Source organism: Artemia sp. Qi Xiang Cuo, chromosome 14 (genome assembly GCF_049724085.1).
Source record: "Artemia sp. Qi Xiang Cuo chromosome 14, ASM4972408v1, whole genome shotgun sequence".
NCBI classification, from domain to species: Eukaryota; Metazoa; Arthropoda; class Branchiopoda; order Anostraca; family Artemiidae; genus Artemia; species Artemia sp. Qi Xiang Cuo.
In genome coordinates, this window is record NC_142807.1 from 23439823 (window position 1) to 23462940 (window position 23118).

At 34.1% G+C, this 23118-nt stretch overlaps 1 protein-coding gene across 2 annotated transcripts in view; it reads left to right on the forward strand.

Moving 5' to 3' along the window:
* Positions 1 to 10687: 10687 nt before the first annotated feature.
* l(2)gd1 (lethal (2) giant discs 1) overlaps positions 10688 to 23118 on the forward strand; it is a 52443-nt gene continuing 40012 nt past the window's right edge. The window contains exons 1-2 of one of the 2 annotated variants that reach the window (XM_089100768.1): positions 10688 to 10783; positions 13948 to 14077. In XM_089100768.1, the coding sequence (XP_088956894.1) occupies positions 10697 to 10783; positions 13948 to 14077 (217 nt within the window). In that variant the 5' untranslated portion in view covers positions 10688 to 10696. Of the gene's footprint in view, positions 10813 to 13947; positions 14078 to 23118 lie in introns of both variants that reach the window. The other variant, XM_089100769.1, reaches the window with a different exon arrangement.

Here is a 23118-nt window from a genome sequence, read left to right on the forward strand (position 1 = left end):
AGAGGCCACGCTTTTTCATCCCTACAAGCACCAAAAGTTGTCATCGCCACAGCTTAGAAAGAGTTTCTAACCCCTGCTAGCCTATAAGAATTCGCATCTCTTAAGCAAGATCTAATTGCGCCGCGGAAACAAAGCTTTGAGACGTCAAAACTTATAGTTCAATAAATCCGTAATTACTACCAAAACTTTACATAACAAATGGCGCGTGTCGGAAATTGGAGAAAAAACTTCCGAACTAATTAAGCTATAAAAACTTTGTAATTTAAATTTAATTATTGGAGAGATACAGACATATAAGTAAAGTAATTAGGCCTATTGCCGCTAAACTACTACAAGAAAACCCTTTAGATATCTCATAGGAGATAATAGCCTCCCCCAATACATATATACTATATTTTTATTTTCTTTAAGTTTTAACTGGTGGAAGTTGAGAAAACTGGGTCGAGTCGACTAAATAAAAAATGGTATATTGAAACAGAACTGGCTTTGTCAAAAGAGGAAGGTAAATGGACTTCGCTTTTAGCGGCGCTCGAATTAGCAAAACTTCGAGCAGCTTTGCTTGAACTTTGGCTGTTAGAAATAAATTTGTATCCCCTAAAAGAGTTGTGTACAATATAAAAAATGGAGAAAAGGCTCAATGAAGAATTGTAAAATGAAAAAAAATAGTATTCAGTTTTTAACAAGTAGAAGCAAGTGTATAATTAGTAATTTTTTTAGTGTTAGTAATAAATGCAATGTAGTAGTGCCGTATATTACTAAATAATAAAGTATTTGTACCGTGAATTGAAAGATTTAAATAAAAGATAATACGTAAAGAAAAACAAAACCTAGCTGGACCGATGAAACGTTGATAGAAACAGAAGAATTTTAGGCATAATAGGAGCAAATTGGGTCTGTTATATTCCACCCCCGTTTCTTTTCCTTTCAGATAAGTGACCTATTTTCGTTTCTTTAATTACATTTGTGACCCTTTTTGTAGAATACAACTAGGGTGTTTTATACAAACTGTGTAGTATTTTACGTAACCCAGGTAGGGTAGGAATAGAGCTACAAGGCACCGTCATTATTATATTGACAGGGAGGGTTATTACCTCCAAGGAGAGAGTAGAGATTTTTTAGCCATAACCCAAGGCGGGTACATTTGGCTTTAGAAAGTTGTCATTTGACCACTCGATCGCGTTATCATACCCTGAGACAGGGTATACTGTAAATAGGGTAGTACCAAACCCGATATCTGCAGAAACGCTGGGGTAAGAGCGGGAATCTCACTAACATTAGGGCCGACAAGGGGTTCTCCCCTTCGAGTAAGTGGCATTGCAATCTTTTTGCGTCATTCGAGTAAGTGACATAGCAATCTTTTTGTGTCATTTTTTGCCTTTAAAAGTAGTGACCCCGCACATACACCCTAATAAGAGGTGCCAGCGGTAGCTAGCACTACGAACATTGGCGGCAGCGGGATAAGCACACATCCTAGGAAGCTTAGCAAAAGTCGCCGAAGGAAGCAAAAAAAAAAAAAGGGGTTGTTACCCAGCTGTGACTGGAACTCTGCATAAGGCGAGAAATTCGGCGAAAGAAACCGTTAATCACAGAAAATTGAGGAATAGGGATAGGTCTTAAAAGGGTCTCCTTGACCTACACAGATGACCTTCACTTGAATAATGGTGTTAGAAAAAATTCAAATTCTAAAGTAGCTCCGCAAAATGAGTGAACAAGAAAATTTGAATTTTGAACCATGGCTGCTTTAGAGCCATGTAGATGTAAAACAAGCCAGTGTTCATGCTTGTTTACAAAGAATAATTAAAAATACATGAATGTATTATTTTGGGTCGAGTGTCATTTGTATCGCTGGGGTCGACTCCCCTCGCACACGTTAGGTCCCCTAGTGGATTAATATCCGCGTTATTTGCGCTTATTAATTTTATGGGTTATTTGTAATGATGGCAAATATCAGACTTAACTTATTGCTTTTTTTATAAACAGATACCATTCAACACAATTAAGAAAGGTCGTCAAAAGTCCGTCTATTGTTCTTAAAAACTGCTTATTTGAAAATGTCAATTTTCTTTTTATGTTGTTCTATTTATTTAAGAGCGAGAGAGGATGAGCATATGTAGGTTTTATGTTTGTAGCTAGACATAAGACATACCTTAGTACTTCAGTTTAATTAAATCTACGTTCAATGTTTTGTTACAACAAGCATCCTTGATTGCTATACTTTGCGCACCTTAGACTAAATTAGTCTATGTTACTAAGGATTTGATTAATTTTTAGATGTCTTATTTTTGTTAAGTGCTATTTCTATGCCCTTTCAAAGGATAATAGAAAGCTTAGAACAGAAAATAACCAAAGGTAGGAAGCTTGTGGTCTACTGAGTACGACAACTGGCGTTTGACCACGTCTTGTGGGAAGTCCGGGGAGGAACTCAAGGCCCATGATTGTTTTTTTGTAATTTTTTTTGTGTAAACGATCGTAGGAAGGGATATTTCTCAGTCCTTCAAGTGTAAGAAATTAGTATTTTTATGCCAATCAGGGCCAGTCAAAACAATACTTAAAGGTTGAATAGAAACTTCAGTGAGTTAAGTTTTCGTTTTTGGATCAGAATGCTTTGAGAGAGAAACAGAGAGTTTACTTTCTTATAGATCCGAAAAAAGAAGAAGAGAAAAGCGTTTTAATTTCATTATATTATATCAATGACGTATGCTATCCTACAGCTCTGTGTTAAACATTACTTCCAAAGAGAAACAGAGACATTAATGTCTTTAGCTCCTTGGCGAAAAAATTTTTAATTTCATTAGTTTATATCTATGACGCATACAATAACAGAGAGATCACCGTTCTATAGTTTTGTGACAAAAATGTTCTTTAATTTCATTGGTTTATCCATGACATATATTGTGCTCTAATTTTTGTGACATATTTTCGCAAGTCAGTCACGTTATATCTTACCTATACTGACTCAGGTCTCCCTTGGATTTTCCATCAAAAAATCGACCCATGTCCTAATCAAGATGTATCTTATCAAAACAAAAAGAAATTATCAGTACAGAAGCGTCTATTTATATGAAATATTTTATCTTAGTGCAGATTATAATTATTTTTGGACTACCAGTGTAATTACGTGCTACACGCTTGCTTATTCATGTGTTTCTTACTCGAGGAATATAATGTTTCTCACTCGAGTAATATATGTACTAGTAGCCAACTATTGGTAACTATAACCAAACAACCTATTGGTCCGTTTATATGTAGAATTTCACGGTGGATGTGAAATTACATCTCAATAATAATATGTAAAATTTTAAAACCCTTTAATCAGTTAAGATATATGAATTGAAACCCTGTGTATGTCCAATGGCGACTAAGTAAAACCCACAAGGAATTCCCTATTAATGTGAAGATGTTTCTCACTTAACGGATTCTAATAAGACATTCATATAATATTTATATATTTAGTGCTGAAATATTTGTTCAAACAATAGCCTTCTAAAAAGATATTGATGTCAGTTCTTCATTATGCTTATATTCTTTGCCAAGCATTAACTGGAATCTACGGAGGCAAGCTTGGAAATCCTGCACCTAATGACCTTATTCGAAAAGCGAATATGAGGCACCAATGTTGACTTGCAATTACGGAAAAATCCTGAGACTAAGAACCTCTGCATTTCAGCCGTTAAACCCGGAACCCCATGAGAACGTCTAAGCCAAGAAATAGGGAAGACATCTGAAAACGAGTGGGTAGAGAGGTCTCCACTCGTCCTTGTTATGTCTTGTTCCCCCATTGTAGTATCGTTTGCGTAAAACCGTGTGGTTATGACGCTGCAACATGCGTTTCTTATACAGCACGGACTTGCGTGAACAATGCAGGCATGAAAAAAATATTGTAAAAGTAGACCTCAAACTTAATAATTTAGGGTAAATTATGTTTATTTAATATCGATATTTCCGTTCTCAAAACAAATTTGAAGACATTTCTGTTTTAGATTTTCATTGTGAGTACTAATATTAGTGTATTTATTTAATTCTGTCTCATAGCTTAGAAATTAATGTACCCAATTAACACGTGACTTATTTGTGCTATGAGTGTTTACTTTAAAGAACGTGTGATTCTGCCTCGCTATTTTTATTACAGGAAGTAAATGGCAAATTGGTTATTGAGCATTACAATGAGCTGCCCAGTACAGATACGACCCAGTAGCATCTATTTTCCTCATATCTCAACCAACAAAGAGTACGCATCATAACTCTAGGCAACTGCCATCTCAACTTCGTCTACAAAAACATCAGTTACCTTTGATCGACGTTTCTGCGACCATGAACCATATTACGTATCAGGTAACACTATATTTGAACCTCAGTATCAGGTGTTTTAACGAACTATATAATCACATAAATGCTGAGAACCCCATCGATCAGAACAAGATAAACGATATTTAACGATATTTGAAGTTAAAAGATACTTAAAGACATTTGAAGATATTTGAAACTGAAGTTAGAGACAATTTGAAGTTTAATTCTGAGAACCCCATCGATCAGAACAAGATAAACGATATTTAACGATATTTGAAGTTAAATGATACTTAAAGACATTTGAAGATATTTGAAGCTGAAATTAAAGACAATTTGAAGTTTAATTCTGAGAACTCCATCGATCAGCACATGATAGATGATGTTTGAAGTCAAATGATATTTGAAGATGTTTGAGGTGGCATTTAAAGACAATATATTAAGAGAGTCACTATAGTAGGACGACAACCCGTTTCAAAAGGCACAAATGAACAATTTTACGCGAGAATACATCCTCTATGTGCCTCAAAAATCCTAAAAATGATATGCTGATAAGAAAAACACCAACACCTGTAGTGGGAAGAATCATTTCCCAGTTGACTATTAGAACGATATTTAACGGTCATTTCCCAGTTGACTATTAGGAAAACTTACCGTGTAAAGACAACTAGACTCGAACTGTTCCATAAAGAAACCATAACGTAAATGCATCAAAATTTTTGCCAAGACACAAGGAATGAAGGACAGTTATTTAAAAAAGAAGTGTGTAGTATAATAAGGACACGAAATGTGATCAATAGATGTGAATCTAAATGTGTTATGTCTTAATAACGTTGACAATGCAAAAATCCCAATAGTGAAAGTGTTTTAACGTCATCTGTGAATATGATAAACCAAATATTGTATGTTATAAATCATTCATGTATGTACCACAAGTAGAGTTAGATGTAATATTATCATTTTATTAATTTAACGTTGTATATATATTATTTATTACTTAATATATCCATAAAAAACAAAAAAAAAAATAATGTAAAAATAGAATATCCCAAACTTTGTTTTAAATGTAAAATTAATCAGTTTTATATATAGAGAAAAAAAAAATCTTTAGTATAGTATCTAAACTATAACCAAAAATAATCTTAGTCCGGTAGATGAATTTTAGATAGGGATGTAGAATAAAATAAGAAAAATAATTGAAAAATTTTAAGCACTCCTAATGAGCAGTTACTAATGACGGGACGTCATTATTTGATGGGAAGGGTGATGTGCACCAGCAGTAGAATACCATATATTTAAAATATAAGATTCTTTCCTTCTAAAGATGATTCGGGCAGAAATTAAACGTTCCCTAATTGAGTTCAAATACCACTTCCAAGAGTCTAAATTCATAATCAGCAAAAAGAGAAGTGGCGCTTCTAGCTTCAGTCAGACAACGGCGCTAGTCGTTCGAATTTCGCTAAGATAATTTTAGCAAAAAAAATGCAATGCACAACATTTATAAGTAAGTTTAAAAGGCAAAAAAAAACTGTGTGAACTCCTGAATCATCTGAAAAATCTTAAAGAGATTATTGGACGAAGATTTGCGTCCTTGGGTCACTTGGTCCAATGGCAAGCAGTCCCTACAGCGCAGGACGAAAGAACTGCGTTTGGGAGTGGGGTAAATGTGTTTTTTAATTTGAATGTGAAATCAGACTTGAAACGATTAGTACGAAATTATTTTGGTCACCATTATTTGTCATTGAAGTGACCCGTTGCTGTACAACTAAGCATGTAAGTTCAATAAATCTATTGTCTTTTTATATGTGTTTGTTTCATTTATATGTCTGCGTCTAGTCCAATAATAGGTAATTAGTTCGCAAGTTTCCAAGGTAAGTGCTCCCAAAGGAATCTGATCCCCAGATAGCCCGAGAAGAAGAGGCCACGCTTTTTCATCCCTACAAGCACCAAAAGTTGTCATCGCCACAGCTTAGAAAGAGTTTCTAACCCCTGCTAGCCTATAAGAATTCGCATCTCTTAAGCAAGATCTAATTGCGCCGCGGAAACAAAGCTCTGAGACATCAGTATTTCTAGTTCAATAATTCTTAATTCCTCGTAACTTTTAATGGATTAAATTAAATGAAATAATTCAAAGATATTCAATATCAGCATTAAAATACAATTCGATTAATATGTATATTAGAGGAATTACGGCATCCGGTTCAAATATAAGAAATAAGAAATAGGGAAGTAAACCTATGCCATTCATATCTGATTTATTGAGAAAGCCGGGTTTTGTTTTTGATTAATAAGAATACGTTTGATTCAAATACTAATTTTTCTATCACAAACCATAACAAATATTATCTTCAATATTTCTTCAATGGTACACACACATCAAAAACTGTTTCATCAGAAACTGAATTGCAAACTGTTTCAATAAAGTGCAAGAGACGCTATCGCATTGAGATGGCTTAGGGAGGCACTTAGCCCTACTTCTGTTCTTCTATCTGTTCGTTTTAAGTTTGACTTGATTATTCATTTTGCTTTCTGTTAGTGTTGGCTCTCATTTATTCATCGATATTAAGGTCTGTTCATTTCTAGTTAAGATTATTCTATGTATTTATTTTTCTCGTCTTTGGTTCTAATGCAGCTCTTTACTTTTCTTTTAAAAATTACTTTTTTAGGAAATTTTTCAAAAAAATTTACATGTGAATTAAACTTATTTTGTAAAGAGAAAATAAACAGAATGAAAAAGTTTATTTTGCCGCAAAACAAAAAATCAAATCTAAAAACACTGGTGACTTGATGGATAAAGCCAATTTACATAGTTATGGTGATTAAGTATCCATGGAATACACATGTCTCTTGAAGAAAAAGGTAATCCTAATAGAAATTTTTCTATAAAACCATCATGGTTCATCCCTTAGGAGCAATGTAGTAAATAACGATCCCTAGCCCATAGTGATCGATAATTTTAAGTGTGTTCCTTTCGTATGAGAATGAATCGCCATTTGAACGATTGGTAACTATTATTTTGATTAATCTTAATGATATTCCAGAAAATGGTGTTGGATCAAAATGAAAACTGATCCATTGGAATCATTTCTGTTGGAAAGCCTATTTAGGAGAACACCCCTACCACTTGTTTTTAGTCACTCCTAGAGGGATGCTGAATCACCAACTTACTACTACTACTACTAACAACTCACTGCAGCAACAAGCCACCTTAGGCCAGCATAACTACAGACACTCTTCCTCCAGCCCAGTCTATCCAAAGCTTCCCTATTTACACCATCCCAAGAAGTTTCGATTTCTCTTAAACCTTCCTTTATGACATCTTCCCATTCCATGTGGAGAAGACCAGCTTTTCGTTCGGCCGTAGATGGTTGACCAACAAAGAAGATCTTTGGCAACATGTCATCCCACGGAAGGTGTACTAGCCATTTCAACCTTTCTCTCATTATAGATCTAGAAAGCAAGATTAAACAACTTTATTCAAACAGCTTACTGTTAGAGATATGGTCAGTCAGACCGGCACCCAAAACAGTCCTTAGGCAATTTCTCTGGAAAACACCAAGAAAATCCTCCTCCGTCTTTTGGAGTGCCCACTTTTGAGAAACATACTTGACCACTGGTATTACTGTAGCTCCCAATATTCTAATCACAGTTTGCAGACGTATCTCCCTATTCTTCTAAACTTTTTTCAGCTGTGAAAAAACACCATGGGCCATGACTATTCAATTGTAACATCTTCACTACATCCACTGTCTTTGCTAATAATACTACATGGGTAAGTGAGGCTATCCGCTAGATCGATCCTATCGTTACCCAGCATTACCTCAGCACTTTCACTTATTCTAAGTCTTAGCAAAATAGGCTTCTTAACATTAATTTTTAAACCTGTTCTTGCACCTTGAATCCTCGGAGCCTCCAAAAATTTATTCATTTTACTCCCATTTTCATCCGGATGCTTAAATCACCTGCATAACCTAAGTCTAGTAGAGTGTTACTTCTCCAGTTGCCTCCCTGTTCTCCCATTGTCTGTGCTGTGCTCCTTAGGATAAAGTCCATCAAAATGATCCGAATAAATGGAAAAAGAACGTAACCTAGCTACTAACCTTATTTCCTATCTTAACCGCAGCAATTTTATTGTTGTTTATAGCATTACTCAGTTTAATGTGTTTATCTTGCGTACCATGCAAGGATAATACCTTTGATAAAGCTCTTCTATCAGATAAATTAAACGGTTGCTCATAATATAAAAACTGAAGACTAAAGAGGTTTGATGACTCAGGCACTTCTGAATTATAAATCTAAGAGTAAAAATTTGGTCAACACATCCTCTCCCCTTTTTAAACCACACTGTTCTTCTACTAAACCTTAATCTACAGCATTTTTTGACTGTTCAGAAAAAATTTGATAAAATGAAAACAAATCGGAATGTTTTGTATTCAGTAGAATGGAAAGCACAGAAATTTTACTTTTAAAATGGAATCCCTAAAGACAAGGGAATATGAAAAATACATTGAAAACAGTAAAGAAACGGTTGGTTATATTTCAGCGTAAAGAGAAAGTGGGAGCCATAAAGATGCCAGGAGGTCTTCTTACCGATTTTCCTCAAATACCGCGTGCTTTAATAATGTATAACAAATCAAGGAATGAATAATGTTTACAAATCAAGGAAAGAGGCTCTCTGATCAAGATGGGCTAACCTACGTACATCAGTAGGCTTAGGCTCTATTCTTTAAATGTATTTTCAAGCGAGAGGCATTCCAAGTTTGCAACATGTTCAAAACGGAAGGCAGCATAGTTTCTAAGGGTGCTAAAATCAAGCTCTAACAGCATCGACAATAATTCACTGAAGTTTTGCCTTTATTGACATTTAATTTAACATTATTGGTGTTGGTTTTTATGTTTATTTTTAGTATATTAAACAGTTCGTGGCACTAAGTAAGAAGCCAATTTTGCCATGTGTAACCAGGACTGTAAAACTGGAGTTTTGATAAGAAAAATAAATAAACTGGCTTTTTATGGTGAGCTCAAATATATATAAGATTTTTTAAGTTTTAAAAATGCCAACTAAAAGTTACAATCCAAGGAAAACTTGCCTGTATTTCAAGAAAGAGGGAAAATACCCTCAGCAAGGCAAAAAGGGGTCATCTTCGTTTCTGTGTCTTTAACTTTGTTCTGTTCTAATTTTTGCAAAGAATGAGGAAAAAGAAAGCTTATTTAATCATTAGTTCGTAGTTTTTTTTTGTGTTTTCTTTGCTTTATAACGATTTTTTACTGTTTAACAAAGTGTTAGTATTCATTCGATAAAATTTGTTCCCCTTTATAAAACTGTTCTAGCCTTTTCTTAGCAATTGAATTTTTAATTGCTTTTGGGATCAGAAATCGAATATCCAGGAGGTAAAAATAAACATTTAGTCACCTACTCTTCTTCACTTTTCATTGAGGCCATATAGCTGTTGAAGCAGTTTGGGACATTTGCAACTAATACAGTGAAGGTTTCAAAGGCAAGTTTGCAAAGTTCAGAAATGATAATTTTGATTTCGAAGGCTAAAAGATCTTCTGAATTCAATGAAACACTTTTGAAGGAGAACGGTCCCCAAGCAAATTATAAATTTGCCGAATTCATAACTTGTTTGAATTCGTGAAAAACTACCAGCTTATTCTCCATCCTAAAAATGTCAATGTGTGTTACTTATGTTTGATCGGATTATTCGTTTACTTTCTGTTCGATTTGTGTTTCATTTACTCTTTGATGATAAATGTTGGTCGTTTTAAGTTAATTTTATTATAGGACTGTATTTATGCTCATCCTGTGTTTTGACATTGCTCTTTACTTTTCTTTGAAAAACTTCTTTTTTTATTTTGTTTTTTAATTAATTTTCTGAAGCAGCTACTAGCTATTAAGCTCGTGTAACATTTGTTGGCCATTCCTAAGTTCAATATAGACAGATTTGAACAAAAGGTAATAAGATTCAGTTAGATTTCAACAAAAGAACTTGTTCAAATTTAGTGGAATACAACATCTTTCCCTACTGATATCGTTTCTAATAAAGCAGAAGACTGTTATTTTCTAGTTATCTCTAGTCTCAATTTTACTCGAAGTGGAGAGACCATCTCAACAGAAAAGATTAAAGATTCTTATTCTATTAGTGTGCTAGGTGATGCTTTTAATTTGTAGCTCAGTTAATTTAAAAGCCAATTATTTTTGCACTTTTGATAAAACAGTTATCTCGTTATTTTTTTGGATAATAACCTTTTCGTTATTATACTAAGGTCAGACGTATAGAATTTTGACAAAATCCAATGCGTCTTTGTAGTAAAAATTCCAAAAAATAACAAGGGTGTCAGTGGTGATGTGACCTTTGTTGTGTTTTTCATTTTCATTAAAGTTCTGGCAACATATTTAAACTCGAACAAAATGTTCAATATTTTTAGTAGAGAAAAGGTTAAGAAAGAAAGAGAACCCTCTGCTCGTGGTGACAGGAGAAGAGCAAAAAACGATGAGGTTAAATATACTTCTATAGAGAAGGATGGGTAAATGTATACATCTTCACATAATTTAGCTAGGATGAAAGTGAAGCACATACATTAGGCTATTTGATGACTTTTTATGCTCTTTCCAATTTCGGTAATTGCTTCTGGGGCTTCCATTTTGAATCGTTAATGGAGGCCAAAAAGGTAACATTACCTTTTTTATAGTTTAACTAGCCTATGAAGTAGGCTAAAGTTACAAAATTAGGTAAATATTTACCAAATCATATTAGGCCTATTGAGTTTCAAATAAAGTTAATATACCATTGGATGCTTTTTTGGTAAAATTCTGCTTTAGCTTCTTCTGGCTATCTTGGAAAGGAGTTAGGAAAATGAAATTTTCAGGGATAGATCTACAGGCTAAAGTACGTCCCGGGAAGGTATTTTGAAGTACCTACCTCCACTCTTTCTCCCTCTAGAGGGTCCTGACCTTTGATGACCTTTAACAATCTGTGTGTTATTAAAGTGAAACCTTGTAAAATAGATCTTCTGCTTAAAATGAAGTCCAACAAAATTGTTTTCAGCTTCACAACATTGCTCAATCCTGATTTATAGAGTTTTAAAGATATGCAAATACATCTCATAAATTTTGAAAATTAACATTGATATGGCTGAAAATACTACTCAAATAACAGGAATTGCATTTTCAGAACTAAAGCCAGAGAAAAAGAATGTTATAGGCCTAACAGAAAATTAAGGTAAAATTTGTTTTGTCAAAATTTCAATAGATATAGACCTGTCATGTAGGCAAATTTCAGGATCCTCAAGAGGGAGAAGGAGAGGAGATAAGTACTTCAAAATACCTTCCCAGGACACATTTTAGCCTGTAGACTCATCCCTGAAAGTTTCAATTTCCTAACCTCACCCCTTTCTAATATAGGTAAAAGTAACTAAAGTAGAATTTCTTACTTCATAATATCATAATTACTTCATAATAACTAAAGTAGAAACAATTCTTACTTCATAATATCAAGAACAATTATATCTAACATGGTGTGGTTACAGCTCCACTATATTTTACCCCTAATACTCCTAGTGTGCAAATATAGGCTATAGCCCAAATTATATAGCCTATTTCCCATGTATTCTGCCATGCATCACTTGTTTTTCTTGTTTTGTTGCAGTTGATTCATTTTATGGGTATGTGGATTGAAACAATAGACACATGGTCAAATGCATAGGAAATGTATAGCTTTGGCTACATATTTGCACTGAAGGGGGGGGGGGATAAAGTGTAGTAGAAATGCAGCCAAAATATGTTAGCTACAATTTCTCTGCACATTATGAAGTAAAAATTGTTACAATTCCTTCTCAATAGCCCCAATTTCAAACCTTTATCTCCTATTTAGGAATTTTAGCAATGGTGATTTCAATGTTATATTTTTTGTTTTATTATGACATCATTTTGAGGGATTTCTGGCTTTTTTTCCCCAAAATTCCTACAAATTTGTTTTCAAAATAATGTTTTACTATTAAGACTAGTGAAAATAATAGTTACAATTTATAAATCAGCTACAAATGACAATTTTTCTCACTCAACATTTTCTAGAAACATATTTTTAAACTGTTGGTTACTGTGAGTTGTTTTGAGCCCCTTTAAGGATTCAAAATGGAATTTGCCCCAAAAGTGATTATTGAATTTGGAAAGAGCAAAAGATAAGGCATCAGGTGATGTATTCACTTCCTAGCTAAGCTGTGGGAAGAAATATATATTTACTGAAGGATTTTTAAACCACACATAGGCTTAATTTGAACAGTATTCCAAAAGTAATTCTAAACCTAGGCATATGCAGACTAGGCTATTAGACTTCAAATAGCCTATCTTCTTGAATTAAATCTGATAATGTTTCTATATTTGAATGTCTGCTACCATATTTTGTATCTATATCAGTGAATTCATGTAATGGTTCAAAAGACCTAAAAATTTTCTATTGGAAGTTATTGGTTCTGCAGCTAGTTACAAAGCCTTGTGAATTTAACTTGATTCATTGCATGTAGCAAATATGCTGCACAGAAAAGCTACTTTTATTAACTGCTTGAACATTTAGGTATTAACCTACACTTAGGGCTATTGAGAAGCAAGCATTTTAAGAAAACAATTCTTACTCCATAATATGCAGAAAATTTTTAGTTAAAACATTCTGAAGGTGCTTCTACTATACTTTACCCCCCCCCCAACCAACCCCTCTAATTTGCAAATATATAGCCCAAATTATATATTTCCCATGTGTTTCTGCATTCCTTGATCAATGTTGATTCAATTTACAGATACACAGGTTAAAACAAGAGTGAGACATAGAAAATACATGAAATTGGCTATATATTTGCACATTAAGGTTAGCAGTAAAGTATAGTAGAAGTAGGCCTACCTTCAAAATGTGTTAGCTTCGATTTTTCTGCATATTATGAAGTAAAAATTGACTGTTATAGAGATTGGTCAACCTGACATTTGGTGACCTGATGGTGAATGCCCTTTAATTACCTCAAGTTTCTGATTGATGTTGCAGCAGGTACTTGCACACATAGATGAAAATTCAGCTCATTGTCAACCAGAACACAAAGGTATCTGTCTGCATGGCTGCTGGAGGTGTCATTGCAGTATTTCTCACTACACTCTTCTTCTTCTATTTAACAGCAGGCGGGCTTTTCAGTAAAAACTATTTAGCCCTTTGCCTTTTGCTTCACTCTGTGGGCTACAGAGCTACTGGCTTGATTCCCTCATATTTATTAGATATATTCAGATATCTTTCAGCAGATCTTTCAACTCTAGGAGTTCAAATATAAGTTGATAGATGTCGATTTCTATGCTCTGTGTGCAGGTATAGTTGGCTAGGCTCTTGGCTGATAGTGGTATTTTGTGGTGTTTGAAGTATTTTAACAGTTTACAAAGCAAGGTATGTTGTGCAGACGTCAGCATATTACATTCAAAAACACCCAGAATCCATCACAATTAAAAACACATGTTTTTAATGAAAACAAAGGTTCATATACAGCTCTTTCCCTTTTTATTTTTTCTTCTGTCTTTTTTCCAACTGCTCAGTCTATGCCCTATTCCAGGTGATGGCTTTAGTAGTTCAGACTATAGTTTTTAGTTTGGATTGCTTGAACTTATTGTGCTATTAGATTTCTCTTTTTCAGCTTGGTATATTTGGGGTAAATTTTGATCCCGGTTCTGTCAGTCAAGATGGAAGTGATGATGAATCCTTAGAAGCAGAATTAAGTGCCCTTGCAGGTGGTACCAAGCCAAAAGCAAGGCCTAGGAATGTTGGTAATGTGTTTACCTTCTAACTTTTTTCTATTAATTATCAGTATTTCTAGGAGATAATAATATCTTCTTGTCTTATGCTATTTTTTTTTGCAAACCATTGTTATTTTTGTTCAGTGCAGTTTAAACATAGTAGACACAGATAGGGATACAATATTATTAGCACCACTGACATTATAGCATATAACAACTTTATTAAATAAGTAGATAATTTCAAAGCAAATTATATAGTTCATATGGTTGACCTGTAATTTTCTACAATCAACACTGAAATTCCCAAATACATTAATCATAACTAATCTGTATATTACTTTGCTTTTAAAAATCCTTTTAAATTAAAATCTCGTCTGCACAAAGAAGGCCAAGGCTATTTTCTTAAAACAGATAGGCCTCCTTGAGATGTAATCCTGCTGCTAACTTGTGGGTTGCCTGGGTTGCTTACACATATTTCATTGAGGGTGGGGTAACCTTTGGGTTTGGTAACTTCCCCTCAATCTCATGGTTCTATTTACCCTTCTGTGCATTTTCAACATATTGCTCATTTTTTTGTTCACTTTCATATCCCCCTTTACCTTGTCATTGAAATAGATTTCCTGCATACATGCTAGGCTACTAGGATGTACTAGGTATACATTATTCATTTGTAAGCTAGCTCAAATAAACTGATTCATGATAGTGTCATATATTTGCATGATTATATAAAAGTAATGCTTTACTGAAAACCTAAAAGAAATATAAGATTATTGTATAGTAGAAACATAAAGCACCTTAGGATATTTCTTACTGTAGAAAAATCTTGGAACTGAGAAGCATGGTTGGTCAGGTAACCCTGACCCCATTGATTCTTGTGCTAAATCAAAATTCTGGTTTCATGTCTGGAAGGAGTGTGGTATGCCAGAGCAAGGTTTGGTAAGTGAAATTCATCTGAAAACAAAGTGACATTTTGTGAAAGTGCTTAGAGAACATCAGGCTAAATCAGTAACTGAACTATCAAGTAAAGCCACAAGGTATCCTAATTTTGTATGAAAAGTGCTCAAAAGAGATAATTCAAAAGCCTATAATGCTATCAAAATTGCCAGTGACCAGTCATATGGTTAATTCAAAAGTGAGTTTTTATAGCCTGATCCATCATTGTCAAATCAATATGAAACAGAGCTTGATGGTTGCTTTGACCAATCAATTAATGAGATGAGTTTTATTGTTACTCAATCTGCTGTTACTTAGTGTATTTCTAAGCTACAAAAGAACACTTTGTGTAGTGGTGATGGCCTCTGTGCAAAGCATCTAAGGTGTGGGTCCCCTCTCCTGATTGAACATCTGACCCTACTCTTTCAGATGATATTATGTTGTGGTATAGTTCCTGATTTGTTCAGTACTGGAGTAATAACCCGGTATTAAAAAGGGGGAAAGCCCTTGGACAAATGTTCTTCTTTTAGGCCAATTATGGTGTCACCAGTTTTCTGCAAAGTTTTTGAGTTACTAATTATTGACAAGATATCTGATAAGTGTTATACACAAGGTAATCAATTTGGCTTCAAGAAAGGAGTTGATTGCTAATTTACTTCTATATGCTCATGAAAATACTGAGGTAATATATTTTGCTGGGTTAGACATATCTAGAGCTTTCAACATGGGTGTACATCCTCATATCTTATTGACTGCTTATAAGCGTGGAGTTAATATTTCTGTTATCAAATTAATACATGATCATAGGCAGCACAATAGTGCTGCCTAAGTAAAGAACAATGTTGGCACAATGTATAACAATGTTGGCACAATGTATTGTTTTTTGTTGTTTTTTTCTAGAAAGCATTGTTGTAAAACTTAAAAAAGGGCTTATTTGATTTAAAATAGAAAGGGCTAGTGCCCTTTTTAATAGTTGAAAGTAGTTGGAGGGCAACTAACCCCCCTCATGCTCACTGTTTCCCCAAAAACATCCAATTAAAATTTTGAGATATTTGTTTTGTTCAACATAGTTAAATGTTCTGGAAATTAGGTCTTTTAGGATGACTACCCCCTCAGAGCCCTCATGGCAAGGGTTGTAAGTAATGACGTGGGGCGTATAAGGTTTTTATATAAAGTGCTGTTGTAGAAACTCCAAAAAGGGCTCATTCAATTGGAAATTGAAAGGGCTAGTGCCTTTTTTAATCGTCAAAAGTGATTGGAGGGCAACTAACCCCCCTCTCACTCCAACCTTTTCCCCAAACAATATAAAAAATTTGATTTTCCCCAGAATATAAATTGTACTTTACTGGAAAAATTCTCGTAAATATTTTCATTTTTATAACTTTAAGAAATCAAAAATTAATTCGTATTCGTATTTGTTTATTCAAATAGCTTTCGTAGCAAACAAAACTGAACGCTAAATTATGCTATTTTTACAATGCATTTAAGAAAAAAATCACTTATTTAATGCACTAACAAAATATGGTACAAAGGAATTGGCAAATCTGTTCGTTCGGCACTTGACGGGTTGCAGTCTGTTCTGATGCCTGGTGATTTTGTGGGTCGGTGCAATTGGACGAAGAATTGAGTGATGTTTCTCATTTGACATGAGTGATTTCCTCATTAATTAAGATTTTAAGGAATAAGTATCAGCATATGTATATTAAACTGACAATTCACATTTTTTCAGTAAATTTCATTTGAATTTTTTTCAGTGTTGACATGAGTGATTTCCTCATTAATTAAGAGTTTAAGGAATAAGTATCAGCATATGTGTATTAAACTGACAATTCACATTTTTTCAGTAAATTTCATTTGAATTTTTTTCAGTAAAGTACAAATTACATTCTGGCTTTTAGAAAGCATAGGGTTCAGAACCCTACTCAGATTAATTTCTACTCATTTTGAGTTTGACTTATTTTAATTTCTGTTTGTTTTTGGTTTCATTTATTTATTGATACTGATTTGTGGCAGTTGTATGCTTGGTAGATTATTTGATTCTATATTTGTTCATTTTTGGTTTAATGGAGTTCTTTACTTTTTTTTTTGAAAAATTATTTTGATCAAAAAGTTTTTTTGATTAATATGTATAAAAAGCTAAATGCTAGAGTTAAGGTCACCGTCTCACCTAATATGGTGTAACTTACTCCTTCAATTCCAGTAAAAAAGGGTATTAGATAGGGCACTGTCACTTCTCTGGCCCTGTTTAATAATACTGTCATTGTGCCACAACAGAATGTTCTAACCAAATGTATATTTAAAGGCATTGATGTTTTGCTAGTTAACTATGTGGATGACATCCTTGATATTAGTAGAACAGCCTATGGAATAGAGGAAAATTTTCGAATTTTCAATAGGAAATATAAACATATTGGTCTTTGGTTTAATTAATTAAAAAAAAAACAAAGTTTTTCTTAGGGATGTAAAGAGCAAAGTTGAAACTTAAAACGAACAAAAATTATTACTTCACAGCCTATCTAACATATATCAACAAAAATAATGCACATAAATCAATTGGTGATATTTCCCTTTGTTTGTAGGATTACAGAAAACTTGCGCTTTACTGAAAACACAAAACAATATAGGAGTTTTGGTACAGTAAAAGTAAACCTTTTAAGGACACTTTTAACAGTATAAAAGTCAAACATTTTTAGATTGTTGTTTTATTTATTTTTTCGTTTAATTTGGCATTACTTCTGCACAATGAGCTAAGTTCAATCATTGACTGTCGTTTTGGATCTGAAAAGGACATTTGATGATTATTTTGTAGACAAGTTCGAAGTGAAGGAATCTTATTGGTATTAGAACTACAAGCTCGCTTTAGAATTTGTATCACAACTTAAAATCCTCCATTATATAGAGAGAAATAACTGGATTTCTAGAGTTCATATTATGGTTGATATGTTCTTCATTTCTAGTAATACTAGGAAAGACCAAGATGTTTCCTAATAAATCAATCCATTGTTTTATATACTGTGTAATGATTTTAAACTTATTATTCTTCTGCCTAAGTTTTTAAGATAATATTAATTGTACACTGAAAGTTAATGATATCACAGCTCCTGTAAGACTATGAAAAACGTTATAGATTAGTTTTTTTTTGTATTGAGACTACGTATTTACTTTTGACTCCTGAATCAATATTCTTGTTTTTTTTACTTGGGTTTTGTGTTTTCATTAAAGCGCTAGTTTTCTTTAATTATACAAGCAAATGGAAATATCGCCAGTTAATTTGTTTGTTCTAATTTTATTGATATATTTTAAATAGGCTGTGAATTAATAATTGTTGTTTGTTTCAACTTTCAACTTTGCCCTTTACTTCCCTCGAAAAAACTTTGTTTTTTTAAAATCAATTTTGCTCCTTTTTTGATTAAAATTTAAGCTCCTTTTTGATTAAAATTTAATTTAGACACAACACTGCTATGACCTTTTCTATTTATACGGAATAATTTCTGTTTTTTTTTAAGTTTTAATGTTGGTCCTTAGTTTCAGTTGAAAACTTTTTTTTATATAATTTCTAATCACCTCCAATCTAGGGGAGATAAGACACCTCAACACTTAATAAGGAGCAGAACTAAGAAGCCGTACAGTACTAGAACTGAAAGAAAAAATAAGTTTAGAGTGGAAAAAAAAACAAAAAAAAACATAGTATCTTTTCTTTTTGTAAAAAGAAATTAAAAAGAAAAAATAAATATTCATGTCTTGGTTTTAAAAAATTAAGTTTAGTCATGTCTAAGAGAGTAACTGAAGGTAAATAGTTATGCCACCAAAGGCTAACTGTGCGGACATCATTATATGTCGACAAGCTTGCAGAAAATTTTTCAAATGGAACAGAAATGTGCCTTTGACCTGTCCCTAAATAAAAAGCCACTCATTGCTCAGAAATGGATGGAAATTTTCAAAAAAAGATCATTTCTTGTATAGGTACAATAAATGGTATTACAAACTAAGTTTGTTTTCATTTCAAAAATTTCCCACATTCTCCTACAGAACTGTTTTCATTTGTCTTTCTTCCTCTTTGGCTGCACAATCTTACGTATGGAGAGAATTTTACGGTGGAATTATAAAGTAAATAATTTGAATAAGTAAGTTTAACAATAAGTAATCCTTCTTTTAATATACAACTTTGAGTGGTTCCAGAACCACATGCCTTGCCTACACTTCTCCAACCACTTAGTAGCAAGGGGTTGGGGTCAGGGGCGTAATTTGCTATGAGGCAGAGGGGACAACTCCCCCTCCTAGACCTCAGTTTTCCTCCTGACTCTATTTGGGCCCACCCCCACCCCTCCCAGCTGAAATTCAGTTTATCCAAAATTGTTGTCAAAACTAAGATAAGTCTGCATAATTCAAGCGTCCACTGAAAAAGGTCAGTTTTCTTTAGTACATCTTTGTCTTTTTTATTACTATACGGCTAGTTTTCAGTTTTCTCTGTCATTTTCACTTGATTTAGGAAAATTGGCTCCGCCTTTGACCCTCACCCCCACAGGATTTTTTACAAAAGTACGCCATTCGTTGGGTATGGATTTAGAGATCTACTCAGAATGTTGTTGCAAACCATGAACTGGATGACCTCTATTCCCTTTTGAATCAAAATGCTTGACCAAGTACCTTTCTGGAACAAACATAAAAAAAATGAGGGCATCATATTTACGAAAATAGTGAAATTATCTGAAAATGATCATATAAAAGAGAGAAAAGCATTATTAAAAAAAACAACACCCTAGCAGGAATTGAACGCAAAACACTATCTCAAAGTCGAACGCTATACCCACAGGTCCACGCCTCTAATAATCAGATTTGGTACATTAGTGCTTCTACCTTAATTGCGTAACTTATTAAAGAGGCTTGGAGGAGGAACATACAAGAGGTGTTCTTGCAAACCTCCAGTTACGGGTTTTGGACCATAATTATTGCACTGATGTTTCGTTTTATACTTCCAACCTTTCCTACTTAAGAAGTGACATCAAAAGTATTGTTTTTAGTGCTATATCACACTACGGATGGTAGAATTACTAAAAATCACGTAGATATGAGCAATAGCTTTCAAATGAGCCATTAAACGTCACTCTAAAAAATACTGGTAGCCCACTAGCCTCAGCTTTTCCACTTGAGAAATGACACCAAAAGTGCCGTTTTTAGTGCCATTTGGAACTTGCTGATTTTTGAATTTATGGGAATGACGTAGATATGAGCAATATCTTTTATATGAGCTATTAAAAATCTGTCTAGATACCTGCAATACCAATACGCCCAATAACAATACGCCAATATTGATACGCGTGATATCAATATTTCCGATACTGACACAGTGTGCAGCCCTTTCCTCAGGGACTAAGGAGGGTCATATCATCACCAAACCCAAATATTGACCTCTGAACCATATTGAACAAAATGACTATCTCAAAATTGTGATTGGATGACTCTGGGGGGGGGGGCTAGATGCCCTCCAATCTTTTTGGTCACTTATAAAGGGCGCTTTCAAATTTAATTTCCGTTCGAATGAGCTATTGCACATCTCTCTATGATGTTCTGATCACCCCCTAGCCTTGCTAAAAAAAAATAAAAATAAAATAACGCCATTTTTGAGGGGTTTCAGACTTTTTTTTCGAAATCACCATAAATTTCTTTTCGCAATAAACTTTTACTGTTAAGACGAACCGAAATAATAGTTACCATTCCTGAATCAATGTCAGATGACAATTTTTTTTACTAGGTAGTTTTTTCTAAACGTGTTTTTTAAAATTTGGTTACTATGGGCTGTGGTTCCCTCTTTACTAGGTTGCTACTACTGCTGTAACCGTGATTAATGGGAATGGGAGGGTGAATGGGAGGGCTTCTTGTAAACCTCCAGGGAAGAGTTTCGTAACATAATTATTACGATGGTACCGTTTTATGCTTCCAAGTTTTTCCACTTAAGAAGTGGCACCAAAAGTGCTGTTTTTAGTGCTATATCGCACTTACGGGTGGTAGAATTGATAAAAAAAACGTAGATATGAGTAGTAGCTTTAAAATAAGCCATTAAAAGCCTCTCTAAAAAGTTCTCGTTGCTCATGGGCTCTAGTCTCTGCTCTTTAGACATGCCACCAAAAGTGCCATTTGGCACTTGCAGATGGTGGAACTTATAGGAAGAACGTCGACATGAGTGATATTAGCTATTAAATATCGGTCTACGATGTTCTGGTAGCCCAACAACCCCAACCCTTGAGAAATGACACAAAAAGTGCCAATTTCCGTGCCATGTGGCACTTGCAGGGTATATGGAAGGAGTTCTTGGAAATCTTCAGATAAGGGTTTTGGACCATAATGGTTACAATGGTACCGTTTTATACTTCGAAGCGTTTCCACTTAAGAAGTGGGACAAAAGGTGCCGTTTTTTGTGCTATTTGGCACTTACGGATGGCAAAACTGATTATAAGCACGTAGAAATGAGCAAAAGCATTCCAGTCTGCCTCTAAATGTCTCACTAAGAAGTTCTGGCATTCTATTATTCCCTCGCTTTCTCGTTGGAGACAGGGTATCAGTAGCGCCCCTTTTAGTGTTAGTTGTTACTTGCAAGCGGTTGAGTTTATTGATTAAGCGTAGGTATGAGAAGTAGCTTTTATGCTAGTAATTAAACATCTTTCTTTTGTTGCCTGCAAGCCCCACCCCTTGAGAAATGGCGCAGAATGTGCCGTATGGCACTTGTAGATGGTGGAATTTATGAAAACCACGTAGATGTGAGAAATAGCTTGTGAGTGAGCTATTAAACGTCTCTCTATGATGTTCTGGTAAACCTCTAGCCCTGGAAAAAAAGAAAAAAAAAACGGGAGACTGATCAGTGCTACCCATGCAAAAAATTTATTTTCCTTATCGTTCAAGGTTGGGGACTGTAATTTCCCTGCACAAGGTTTTCAACTATGCTGATTCCAATGGTATACTTTTCATTTTGATCTGACGCCATTTTTGAGGGTTTTCAGTCTTTTTTCGAAATCACCATAAATTTACTTTTGCAATAAACTTTTATTTTTAATACGAACAGAAATAAAAGTTACTATTCCTGAATCAGTTGCAGACGGCATTTTTTTCACTAGGCAGTTTTTTTTATAAACGCGTTTTTTGACTTTTGGTTACTACGGGCTGTTGTTCGCTCTTTACTAGGTTGCAGCTAACGCTGCGACCATGATGAAAGTAAGACTGAGTTCCTGGTATTCAACCATTGCTCAGATTGCCTGACAAACGTTCAGTTAGGTGAACATGCTATTAAAGCACAAAATACACTGACATGTCTTGGTGTACTTATTAGGTCAAATCTTTGCGCCATGCTTCAACTTCTGAAAGATTATTTTGCCAGAAAATCTAGGAATGTGTAGGGTTTACTAGTTGTATTAAAGTTTTTATTTAACTGCCGTATCTTAGCTAGCATTTATAATGCATTTGTTGTTCCGCATATGTTCGCCCTTGCACCATTTTGGTCTCTTCTTACTGCTTCAGATATTAAGGATATACGTGTTTCTACAAGTATGCGAAATATTTGCTATGGCTGCCTCTCTGGACTAACAACAGCTCCCTATCCTCGCAGCACAGAGTTGCTAGTCCTGCGTCCACGGTGCAGGAAAAAAAATTACAGAAATCAGAGGCAGATTATTGGTGAAAGCACCTCTGAAATTGTCCTTTGTTGATCATGCGTTTGTTCTTGTACCTGACTGCCCTTATTTGTATTTTTTATTGTCAGTTCTTCTTTTTGGTTTTGTTTGTATTTGTCAGAATTAATTTGTTTCTTTTCTTTCTTTATTACTCCATCAGTGTTGTATTTTACATTTATGATGGGCAATAAATTTAAATTATATTATATTATTGTTTAAGATGTTTGAAACTATTTGATTTGACCAACTTCTATAAAATTGTTTCAATCCAGTAAATAGGTCTCTTTTCAGTTTTAACATGCACATTTTATGATTATCTTGTTGTCAAATCTGAAGCAAATGTATTTGGATAATGCTTTGGTTGTGCAGAAATAACCGGATTACTTTATATAATGGTTTATTGGTTAGAGAATGTGAATAGTAAATATGCATTTCCACAGCTTAAAATTTTAAGTTATTAGCTATTGGTAACACTTC